Raw genomic sequence first — 12199 nt, 5'->3', positions numbered from 1 at the left:
ATTCTAAAATTAAAATAAAATACAAAGGAACTAGAATAGCCAAAACTACTTTGAGAAAGAACAAAGTTAAAGACTAACATTACCTAATGTGAAGACTTTAAAAATAAAACCAAAGTAATCAGGCAGGTAGTATTGGAATCAAGATATATAAACAGATCCATCAAGCAAAACAGATCTTCAAGAAACAGACCTACACATATATAGACAACTGACTTTCTACAAAGGCACAAAAAAGTGGTATTGGAACATTTGGTTATTATGCAAAAAAAAAAAAGTGAACTTTGATTTATATCCTGTGTACTAAACATAAAAACTTTGAGATGGATCACAGATTTAAATGTTAAATTTTAATGTTAAACTGCTAGAATAAAACACAGAAGAAAAATATTACCTTAGCCCTGATAACAATTTCTTTAAAAGAATACAAAAAGCTGGATAAAATTTTTAAAAAATCAACAAACTTCACTTAATCAAAATGAAAAACATTTGCTCATTAAAAGACACTTAATAAAAAGGCAAGCCACAGGCTGGGAGAAAATATTTGCAAAATACATGCGACGCAGGGCTTACAATATAGAAAGGACTTTTACAACTTGATAGTAATTTAAATTCAATAAAAGTGTGCAAAAGATTGAACAGACACTAAAGAAGACAAATGTATGGCATGTAAGCACATGTACAGATGCTCAAAATCATTGGTTATTACGGAAGGCAAATTAAAACCATAAAACCTACCTAATAGAATGTTAAAGATTAAAAAGATAATGCACACCAAGTGTTGGTGAGGCTATGTAACACCTGGAACACTTATACACTACCGGTACAAATGTAAAATAAAATAATACAACCACTTTGGAAAGCAGTTTAATGGTTTCTTTAAAAGTTAAACATATAAACATCACAAGACTCAGTCACTATACTCTTAGGTATTTATCCAAGAAAAATAAAAGCTTATGTCCATACAAAGACTCGTATAAGATTGTACATGAAAGTTTTATTTTTTATAGTCCAAAACTGGAAACAACCAAAATGTCCATGAGGTTTATTCATACAATGGAATAAACAATTGATTATATAACATAAATTTCAAAATAATTATGCTGAGGGAAGGCAGCCCAATAAAAGAATATATACTACATGATTTTATTTATATACCATTTTAGAAAATCCAAACAAATCTCTATAACAGAAAACAAATCAGTGGTCATCCAGAGATTGGCAGAATAAGTTAGAGTTTACAGAGGGGCAGGAGGAAACTTTTGGGAATGATGGATAAGGCCACTATCTTGACTGTGCTACAGGTATATACATATGTCAAAACAAGCTAAACACTTTTAAAAATATGTGCAGTTTACTGTATGTATGTCAATTAGACTCTAATAACACTGTTAAAAGAAAACAAGTGTATGCAAAAACCCTCAGAAGTATTGTACTTCTATCTGTTAGAATATTTTAATAAACTACTTTCAAGGAACTTTTAATGTCACAGGAAAATGCTTATGATATACAATTAAATGAAACTGGCCAACATCAATTGCACAGAAAGTTTATATAATATGGATGGAAATATTTCTGATTAGAAAGAGACCTATATTAATGATAGTTTTCAATGAGTTACAGAATCATGGATGATTTAAATTTTCTTTACCCTTTTCTCTATTTTCCAAGGTTTTCTTTGTTGTTGTCATCTTATTTTATTATTTTTATTTTACCCAAGTCTGCAATATCCTTTTAAACAGGAAATTAAAAAATAAATGAAGCGAGGGGCACCTGGGTGGCTTAGTTGGTTAAGTGTCTGACTTCGGCTCAGGTCATAATCTCGTGGTTTGTGAGTTCAAGCCCCACATTGGTCTCCCTGCTCTCAGCACAGACCCTGCCTTGGATCCTCTATCCCCCTTTCTCTGCCCCACCTCCGCTTGCTCTCTGTCTCTCTCAAAATAAATAAATAAACTTTAAAGTAAATGAATGAATGAGTGAATGAATGAATGAAAAAAATTTGAGTGATTATCTATCCTGACAAGTGATTTCAACATATGTACTACAGACCCATGAATGAATGATTGAATGAATGAATGAATGAATGAAGGGAAAAAATTTGAGTGATTATCTATCCTGACAAGTGGTGTAAAAATATGTACCACAGACCCTTGAAAGATCAAACAGGAGACTCTTGGAACTCTTATGTGAACCAAGAATTATCTGTAGACTTAAAAATATATTTCACACTCCTATGAACAACTATTTTTCAAATATTCACAGACGCACTGCAATTCAACATTACCGAATCTGTAAAACTCTATTTTTCACAGCAGCAGATACTAAAAGTAAAATTCCTAACATGGAGGTCCTCAAAAACTTATTCCCCTTTTTTATTTTTAATATGAAATTATTGTCAAATTGGTTTCCATACAACAACCAGTGCTCATCCCAACAGCTGCCCTCCTCGATGCCCATCACCAACTTTGGCATATCTTTTGCTACCATACCAGTCAGTTTATAGGAAGGGCTAAGTACCCACGTGGCCTTCAATTAACAGAAGTTCCAATACATGTTCTTACACATTCAAACACCAAAGTCAAATACGCTCTATACCCAGAAGGACTTTGTAAAAGCTATGTCAGTTAAATATTAAGGCTTTATGCAAATGTAAGATGAAGATTACTGGAAGTTTGATTCCTAGTTAAATATGGCATTACTAGTCTGTAAGTGATCTTGGGAAAAATCATTTAATGTGTGCTGAGGTTTCTACAATTGCTTCATAATAATCTTCTCAGAAATTAAAGTCAACAAATAACTTAATTATCATTATAAAATACACTATAAAAACAGATCTAGTGAACTACTTGTTTAAAGGTAATTTAGTTTACCTCAAAGAATTATTCTCTGCCTTTTGTCTTCCAAGTTCACTTTCTGTATCCATTGCCTTCCTTGCTAGTGATTTCATTTCTTTTTCCACAGTGGTTATGGTTTCCTTCATCAAAGTCATGTTTGACATTTGCTCCATACGTTCATCATCAAGCTATACAAGTAGAATGACAAGGTTACTGCCATCACTAACAAAATCTTCCAAAAGAGACATCCTCTCTTTGTACAAACTGTGGCATATGACAAGATTTACACTAGGAGATGATCAGATGAGACCTGAATATTGTGGGAGGCTGTATGGACAAGGTATTGTGGAGCAGGAACAAGAATAAGCCACTGCACGGCCTGTGCATAATGCCTATCACAGTATATGTATCTATATGTTCAATCTGGTTCATTTTGAATGTAGCATATGTATCTTATTTGCAAAAAGATTTATTTGTTGTTCAACATTAATAAGATACACATATAAAGTGGAATTATGAAAAAAATGTTTTCCTCTCCTGAGTAATGCTTTTTCTTTCTCTTTATAACAACATTGACAAATTTATAAATATATTCAATTAAACCTGGTAACAGAAAAGCAACTTTCTCTAATTGTTTATATAGTCATAACATATCAAATATATATTCATAGCATCTCAAATCCTTGACTAGTAAAAAAGTGATGCTTCACATTTAAATTGTTTAAATATATTATTCTCATTAATTTTCATTCCATAATAATTTTCTCTACCTTAGCTACTCTTTAGGTAGAATAAGCCAGTTTCTCTGTATCTGAAAATGTTATCTTTAATGAAATAGGGAGATGAGAAAGTTGCTAACATCCCTGAGAATGCATCCCTAATGGGTTGTTGTTGTTTTTTTAAAGAACACACTTTGCAACCTAACACAAAAAACTTTACTTACATATTTTTTTGGAAGAAAATAAACAATGAGAAGGTGATAATTTATACCATACATACCACCTTAAATATTTTAGGACTACAAACACTGTCTTAGAAAAATGAAAGAACCTCTCTGAACATAGGAAAAAAGAGAAAGGGGGAAGCCACTGACAGTTTATAGCCAAAAGCACAACAGCGATGTTTCTTTACATTATGAACTGTACATTCCAGCTCCTCTATCCTTTGTTCCAAGTGAGCCTTCTCATTAAATGCTGTCTCTTGGGCAATCTGTTAAAAAAAAAAACATGTTTTCAATGTTGCTACACTATGTTTCACAAATGGTCACACAGATAAAATTCGTCCAAACCTTTAGCCTTTCCCTCAGGCTATCTCGTTCTGTGGTCATTCTTCGTAAATCAGTGAAGGCCACATCTCTTTCAGTCTCCACCCGTCGGAGGATGGCATGTGCTGTTGTTGATTTAGGAGACTTACAGTTTTTCATCATTTCTCGTCGAAGTCGGGCAATTTCTTCCTGTGCCTATTATTTAAATGCAAGACTTCTATTTAACAAAGCTTTGGAATAGACATAAATATAGCTATCTTATATCCAGCCAGTTAAAATACAAACCATATATAAAAATGCATACAACAGGATAATGTTTTTTAATGAATTTATACAAATAAACTCAAATGATGTCCAAAAATGCAAGTGAATGTATAATTAGAAGTTTGGTTTATAATATTTTTGCCAAAAATTTTTTAAAATTAATTTAGAGGCAGTCAATGCAAGACAGAATGTTTTACTAAGAAATAGATATGTATTACTACATCCATTTTGTGATATAAATTTGAATTCAGCAAAATTCAGGTAGAATACAGTTGTTTTTGTTTTTGTTTTTGTTTTGAGGGGAAGGGGCAGAGGGAGAGGGAGCCTGTCAAGAAGACTCTACCCCCAGAGAAGAGCCTGACTCTGGACTTGATCTCATGACTGTGAGATCATGACCTAAGCCAAAATCAAGAGTCAGATGCTTAACCGAGTGAGCCACCCAGGCACTCCCAGGTAGAATACAATTTTAATAAATATTAGTGTTCCTGTCTTTCTCTACAAAAATATATAAGCCATTTCCATGTTCTGGCTACTTTTACCCTGAAAGAAAGGCCCATCAATCCTTACCAACAACCCGACATACTCTCACACACTTGTTCAACCACCCTCAGGTCCCAAACCTATTCCACACCTAAAGATAATTTCATCTCCTACTTTGCTGCTCAAATCCCTAATCTTCCTTCCTCTTGATTTTGATTGCTACCTATTCAGCTGGTCTCCAAGTCTCAGAGGAAGATGTATTACCTCCCAATTTCCACAGCTAAGACTTCACCAGAATCCTGGACCTCATCTCCTGAAATGTCTTCTAAGATACTCCTGACTCAATTACAGTTAACCCATGAACAACATGGGTTTGAATTGATACAAAGGTCCACTTATACACAGATTTTTTTCAATAAATACAGTATAGTACTATAAATGTATTTTCTCCTCCTTATGATTTTAATAACATTGTGTGTATATATATATATACACAATATATGTACATAAATGTATGTGTATATATATATGTACACACAATATGTACATACATATATATATATATGTACATATATAAGAGATATGTTAGTTGATTTTGTGTTATTGGTAAAGCTTCTGGTCAACAGTAGATTATTAGTAATTAAGTTTTGGGGAAGTCAAAACTTAGATCTCCAACTGTGCAGGAGGGTTGACATCCCTAGCCCTGCCTTGTTCAAGACACAACTATATAATCATTTCCTCTCACTTTGAATAGCATCCTCTCCACTAGCTCTTTCTCCCCTGCCTTCAGCCATGGCACAAGGCTCCCGAAAAACTGTCACTAAATCTTGCTGCCCACTTACCATCCTGTTATCTCTTTTGCATTGGCATATAATTTTTTTTAAACACCATGGTCTGTACCCATTGCCTGTTCTTCAGCACCTACTCTCCCATTCCAGTGTAACCTGGCTCCTATACCTACCATTTTGCAGAATTTCATCTAATGACCTCACGAAATGGCCTTTCCTCAGCTCCTGTTTTTGATATTTGGCAACATTTGACATTGTCTTTAACACACTCTTTGAGATTCTTTCCTCTCTTGGGCTTAATATTGTTCTACCTTAGTTTTCTGTCTTTATCTCTTTCAAAGCTCCTCTACCAATTAAATAAAATGTCCAAACATAACATCTTGACTTCTCTGTTCCTCTATAGCTTTCTCATTCAGAGACCTCATCCACTCTGAAGGCCCAAAACTTACCTCTAAGCAGATGAATTACCCATCTACATATTCAGCTCTTACCTCTCTCCCCATTCCAGTCCCACGTTTCTTTCTGCCTGAATGCAATTACTTTCTGAATGTACAACCATCATCTTACTCCATCTGTCTGAAACCAACACATTTTTTCCCTCAAGTCACCAATGGCTTTACTATTTCTTTTTCTACTACCACAGTTCTTCAGTCATTCAAAAAAGAATTTCAGTCTTGGGCGCCTGGGTGGCTCAGTCAGTTAAGTGTCCAACCTTGGCTCAGGTCATGATCTCAGAGTTTGTGAATTCAAGCTCCGCATCAGGCTCTGTGCTGATAGCTCAGGGGCTAGAGCCTGCTTCAGATTCTGTGTGTGTGTGTGTCTCTCTACCCCTTTCCTGCTTGCACTCTGTGTCTCTCTCTCAAAAGTAAAAATAATACATGTTAAAAAAAAATAAAAAACAAAAAAGAATTTCAGTCAGTTCCATTCATCCCCTCTTTTTGCTAAAACCAAATCTTCTCAAGGTTTCCTTTATAGTGTCTTTTACACCTGCCTCTATCCTTATTTCAACAGATAGCACCCTAACTTACTTTGTGTTTCTTTGTTTAGGTTTATTTATTTTGAGAGAGACAGCATGAGCGGGGAGGGGCAGAGAGAGAGGGAGACAGAGAATCCCAAGCAGGCTCCGCACTATCAGCACAGGGCCCAACACAGGGCTTGAACTCATGAACTGTGAGATCATAACCTGAGCTGAAACCAAGAGATGGCCGCTCAACCAACTAAGCTACCCAGGCACCTCCCACCCCCACCACCACCACTGGCCAGATTAGTTCTTAATGCCTCATGAACAGACTGCTTTCACAGCCTTCTAAAAAGTCCACAGTTTCTCCTTCCTCCAATTCTCTTGAAAGAAAAATTGTTATATAAAAAGATAACAGATTATGAAAAAAAAATAATATAAAATTGTTAACAGGTTAAAATTGTAAAAATGTGGCTTTGGTCATTTCTTCTCTAAAAATAACCAGATTGCCAGTGCTTATAAAGCAAAGTATAAACCCCGTGTAAGACCCATTGAAGAGCTTCTACCATGTACTCAAGAAGTTGGCAAACTACATAAAGCTCACAGGCCAAATCTAACCCGCCTCCTGTTTTTGTAGGTCTGTGGGCTAAGAATGTTTTTTATGTTCTTTAATGATTAAAAAAAAGCAAAAGAAGATTTCAAAATATGTATAATAAGTGAAAATAATGATATTCAAATTTCTGCGTCCAAAAGTAAAAGTTATACTGTATATAGTTATATGCAAAAGTTATATTGTAACACAGCCAAAAATTTGTAGATTGTCCAAAGCTACTTTCATACTACAACACAGTTCAATAGCGGTGATAAATTGCATGGCCTGCAGAGCCCAAGATATTTATTTTCTGGGCCTTTACAGAAAAGGTTTCCAGACCCCTGCTCTAGTCCAATTTACCTCTCAAGCCTTACCTGCCTCTTACTCCAATGGCACAAATTAGTCTTATATTGATCCATTTATCTACTCATTTTCCTGCCTTTGTTCTTTGCCTCACACAATTCCTTTAGTCTGGAATGTTCCTTCTTACCCCTTTCAAGATAACAGGAACTCCATTCTTCCTTCAGGACTCAAATTCCACATCATCTAGCAAAGATTTCCTTGATCACAACAACTAAGAAATACCCACTTCTTTTATTTCTTACAATATCTTCTGGACTACTTATGCTAAAGTAACAAAAAGTAAATATAAGACAATATACTTTATCTCCCCCAATAAATTGCAAACATAGAAAACAGTGTTCGTATTTTATCATTTTTTTCTCTCTTAGAGTGGCAAGCAGTAATTCTTAATAAAATGTATTTTTATTTAAAATTTATTTACTTAAATTTAAATTTAAAATTTGTTTTATTAAAATAAAATTTTATTTATTTATTTTAATATTTTATTTATTTTATTCTTAAAATTATGTTGGTGATTTATGGGGTTTAATATTTGTTGAGTAAATAAGCTATATGATTAATAAGGACTGTATGTATATAACTTTAAGCTACAAATAGAGATAAACTACAAACTGATCTTACTCTCCTAAATTAAGCAAATTATATGTCAGCTCCTAAAGTGACTGACAGTACATCTAGTGATGTTAGTGTTTTCTAACTCTAAAATCAAAATCTTTTTACCTTGAACTCACCATCCCCTATCATTTAACACGTTTCTCATTTCCCATGCCCAAAATCAGAGTATTTCTATGCATATATATGATCTTTTTTGGATATGGGAATAATGTGTGTGCGTGTGTGTGTATGTACACATACACTTATCGTATTGGAAATATATTATGTTTCATTAAGAATATCTTAAGAACGAAGGTAATTCCCAAATGTTAGTTGATCAATTTGGCAGATTTAAGCATTCTTATAGAACTTAAAGAATTACATATATTTAGAACTGAATATTTTTACTTAGGTATTTTCTTTATAAATAAGTGTACCTGTTCATAAAGAAGAAAGGTCTTGTCTCTCTCAGATGTAAGAACCTTGACATTACCCTGAATTTCTGCCAAATGACGCTCATATTTTTCCAGCATGCATTTAAGTTCTTCACGATCTCTTGTTGTCTTCAAAAGCTCTACATCACAGTTTGTACCCTGCAATTATTATACAAGAAATTTGAAATTCTTCTTGACATGTGCTTTTAAGGAAATGGTGCCACTAATAGCAGTACATGATCTCTACTCAAGCAAAAATGACTATATAATGAAAGGAAATGATGAAAAAAAAAAGTTTAAAAAAATCACTTCTCTTTTAAACAGCTTCATCCCAAATTGGTCCATATTTACCTGATTACTTCCCAACCACTACTAACACTGGGGATAAAGAACCAATTTCACTGGTCCACTGTGCTATCAAAGAGACTGCTGTCTCTCCCAACTTTTTGATACACCAATTCATACCAAATCAAAATTAATTATTTCCATATTAGGTAAATCAAAGAATAAAAATCAGTGTTCAAACAATGAACTCCAAAATACTTATAAATTACCAAAACCTACCCGAGAAGATGGAGACGGGCGTCTTGGACTTTTAGATCTACTTCTGATCATCTTTCTCAAATTTTGAGCTTCACTCTTGTAATAATCTCTGTCTGCTTCTAAAGTCTTGACAAAGGAATCAAGTCTAGAAGGAGATTTATTTTGTGCTTTTTCAGTCTCTAAAATTATCTTGCCAAGGAGGAAAAAATTAGGTCATTATTTCAAGCAAAACTATAGCATTATTTTCTAAATGCAAGTTGAATAAACAGGATCCTTAAAAATAATAAAGTTGGTATTTTAAAGATAATTCATCAATATTCTTTAAAAAGCAGTTAGATATCTTCTTTTTCCAGCATTTCTGAATTTACTATATTTTTGTCTAACCGAAAGTACCCCTAAATTTAGTCAATAATTTTAAGAAAAATGGTAAAGAAATTTTGGGAAAGCCAGAAATATCCACAGATCTAATTACAAGTCCTAGAAATTGAATTAATTTGCTGAGAAAACTTGTACGCTAACATTAAAGCATCTGTTCACACCATCTATGTTCAATAATTTTTCAATAAATGAATAAATTAAAGGAATGCTATATATGGTATACTTGTAGGCACTTTCAAGTACATTCCCATTCACTTTAATGTGTTTAGAAGCTTTTGTTTGTTTTTCATAATCTTTATTGTACTAATACTTTATTGGGAGAAAATTACAGATATACTTTCAGAGAGAGTGTTTTAAATATTTCAAATGATGACAAACTATCTAAACAGAGCAGTTTCACTTTGCATTGTTACGTAAAGAAAACATATTACTCAGAATTAAGTTTTAATATTTGACTTAATATTTATTACTAACGGGAATAAGCTAATGTGTAAACAAATGCACCTTATATTTTGAGAATCAAATTACTCACAGTCATCATTTTAAATCATGTAAAGCTAAGGGCACTAACAGAACCAACCAAAAGTTCTCTCCACCTCTAGGAAAGAAAGGTGCAATGATGAAATGGAGCGAGAACACTGATACTTTTACAGATGGGAAATGCCCCTGTGCATCAAGCAGAGTACTAATTTTAGAAAACAGATATTTTTTATTGTTCACAAAATACATGAGAGCTAAAACACATGTACCATTTGTTTGTAGTCTTACTAATAGAATACAAATGATTCCTCAACACACATTTATGAAAAATGCACTTACAGATCTAAGCCTTTTTATTGTATCTTCCAATACTATTATATTATTTTGCTGGCAAATGAGTTCAATCTGAAAAGACAGAAAAAATTGTTATTTAAATTTAAAATATTTGAACAGATTTAGCTAAAAAGAGAACATCAAAAAGGGAAGCCACTTGTAATAACAGGCGTTGTAAGAATGTGGAGCTAAAGAAACCCTCTTGCACTGTTGCTGGGAATGCAAACTGGTGTAGTCACTGTGGCAAACAGATGGAAGTTCCCCAAAAAATTAAAAACAGAACTACCTTACAATCCAATAATCGCACTACTGGGTATTTACCCAAAAAATACAAAAACACTAATTCGAAGGGATACATGTACCCATTTCTTGCAGCATTACCTGCAATAGCCAAGTGATGAAAGCAACCAAATTGTCCATCAATAGATGAATGGATAAAGAAGATGTAGTGTACACACACACACACACACACACACACACACACACACACACTAGAATATTATTCAGCCATAAAAAATGAAGTCTTCCCATTTGCAACAACATGGATGGAGCTAGAGAGTATAATGCTAAGTGAAGTAAGTCAGAGAAAGATAAATACCACATGATCTCGCTCGTATGTGGAATTTAAGATACAAAACAAATGAACAAAGGGAAAAAAAAGAAAGAGAGACAAACCAAGAAACAGACTCTTAACCACAGAAAACAAACTGATGGTTAGCAGAGGGGAAGTGAGTGGGGATGGGTGAAAAAGAGGATGGGGATTAAAGAGTACACTTACCATGACCAAAAAAAAATTTCTTTAATTTTTTAAAAAGGAAGCCACTTAAAAATAAAAACATGTAATGAATATTTTATAAAATAAAAGATAATCTACCCCTTTCTGTTCACCTACCTTTAGATGGTAAAAGAACATAGCATGAAATATAGCAGTTCTTTTATATTACCAGTTTGGTATGAAATATTAATTGGTTATATTTTACCAAATTACTCTCTATAAACCACAACAAAATATTAATACTACTTATAATTCTGAAGATGAAAATAGGGAAGAGATAAAAGAATTAGTAGGATAAAAGTTTTCCGATATCACTAAAGTCATAAGTGATTGCTTTCTCTTCTGAACTCTTCTAATAGGTTAGTTCAATCAAACCTATAAAACACTTTTGGTATCAGTTTTAGGACATTGAACACACCCAGTCTTACAGTATAGTCATCTATAGTCATATATTGAGTATATGACTAGATTGTAGGTTTCTGGAGGACAGTGACTATGTTTTTATTCAAAGATCCATTTGCTATAATCTATATGCTATAAATTAGCTTATTAGTTTAACACATTTATTTCTCAATTCATAAACCTCCCCCTCATTATTCTAAACTGTTTCCTGTTTTATTTTAAATTTGACTTTTCTGTAATTATTGCTCCTCATTTGTTCTTTAGGCCCAAGTTCTTTTCTAAGATTTCTCAGGCAATCACATTTTTGTAATTTATGAAATATTAAGGGTTGTTATGGTATGAAACAAAATTCATGTACAGTTTGGATAAGTTTATATAGTTTTGGATAGACAATTTTCAATGCTTTAATTTATACTATTATGTAGACACCAAAAAGAAATGGATCTGTATTACATATAAAGGTGTCCATATTAAATTAACTATAAAAACTCATAGAGCCAAAAATTTTGTTTGCTGTAAAAAGAAAATTTATATACACATAACCTAGATACAGATGGAGCAAACCAGTAATATTTAAACTGAAGATTATGTCTAATCATAGCAAGGTGTGATTCCAGTAAATGTTATTTTCTTCATTATACTCTTCTATATGGACTGACATTTCTATAAGCAGCATATATTACTTTTATAGACATAAAAAACATAATGCTGATTCCACTC

The 12199-nt window shown here is 33.1% G+C and overlaps 1 protein-coding gene across 6 annotated transcripts in view; it reads right to left on the bottom strand.

Annotated features, from left to right (window-relative positions):
• The window catches only part of TSGA10 (testis specific 10), a 179079-nt gene that overhangs the window by 142477 nt on the left and 24403 nt on the right, over positions 1-12199 (bottom strand). For all 6 annotated transcript variants that reach the window (XM_032592623.1, XM_030310430.2, XM_032592624.1 and 3 more), the window contains exons 4-9: positions 10309-10374; positions 9133-9300; positions 8572-8727; positions 4120-4290; positions 3963-4040; positions 2868-3019 (exon numbers count right to left, since the gene is read on the bottom strand). In XM_032592623.1, the coding sequence (XP_032448514.1) occupies positions 2868-3019; positions 3963-4040; positions 4120-4290; positions 8572-8727; positions 9133-9183 (608 nt within the window). In that variant the 5' untranslated portion in view covers positions 9184-9300; positions 10309-10374. The remainder of the gene's footprint in view (positions 1-2867; positions 3020-3962; positions 4041-4119; positions 4291-8571; positions 8728-9132; positions 9301-10308; positions 10375-12199) is intronic.

Source organism: Lynx canadensis, chromosome A3, assembly GCF_007474595.2.
Source record: "Lynx canadensis isolate LIC74 chromosome A3, mLynCan4.pri.v2, whole genome shotgun sequence".
NCBI classification, from domain to species: Eukaryota; Metazoa; Chordata; class Mammalia; order Carnivora; family Felidae; genus Lynx; species Lynx canadensis.
This window is presented reverse-complemented; position numbering and strand designations above follow the sequence as displayed.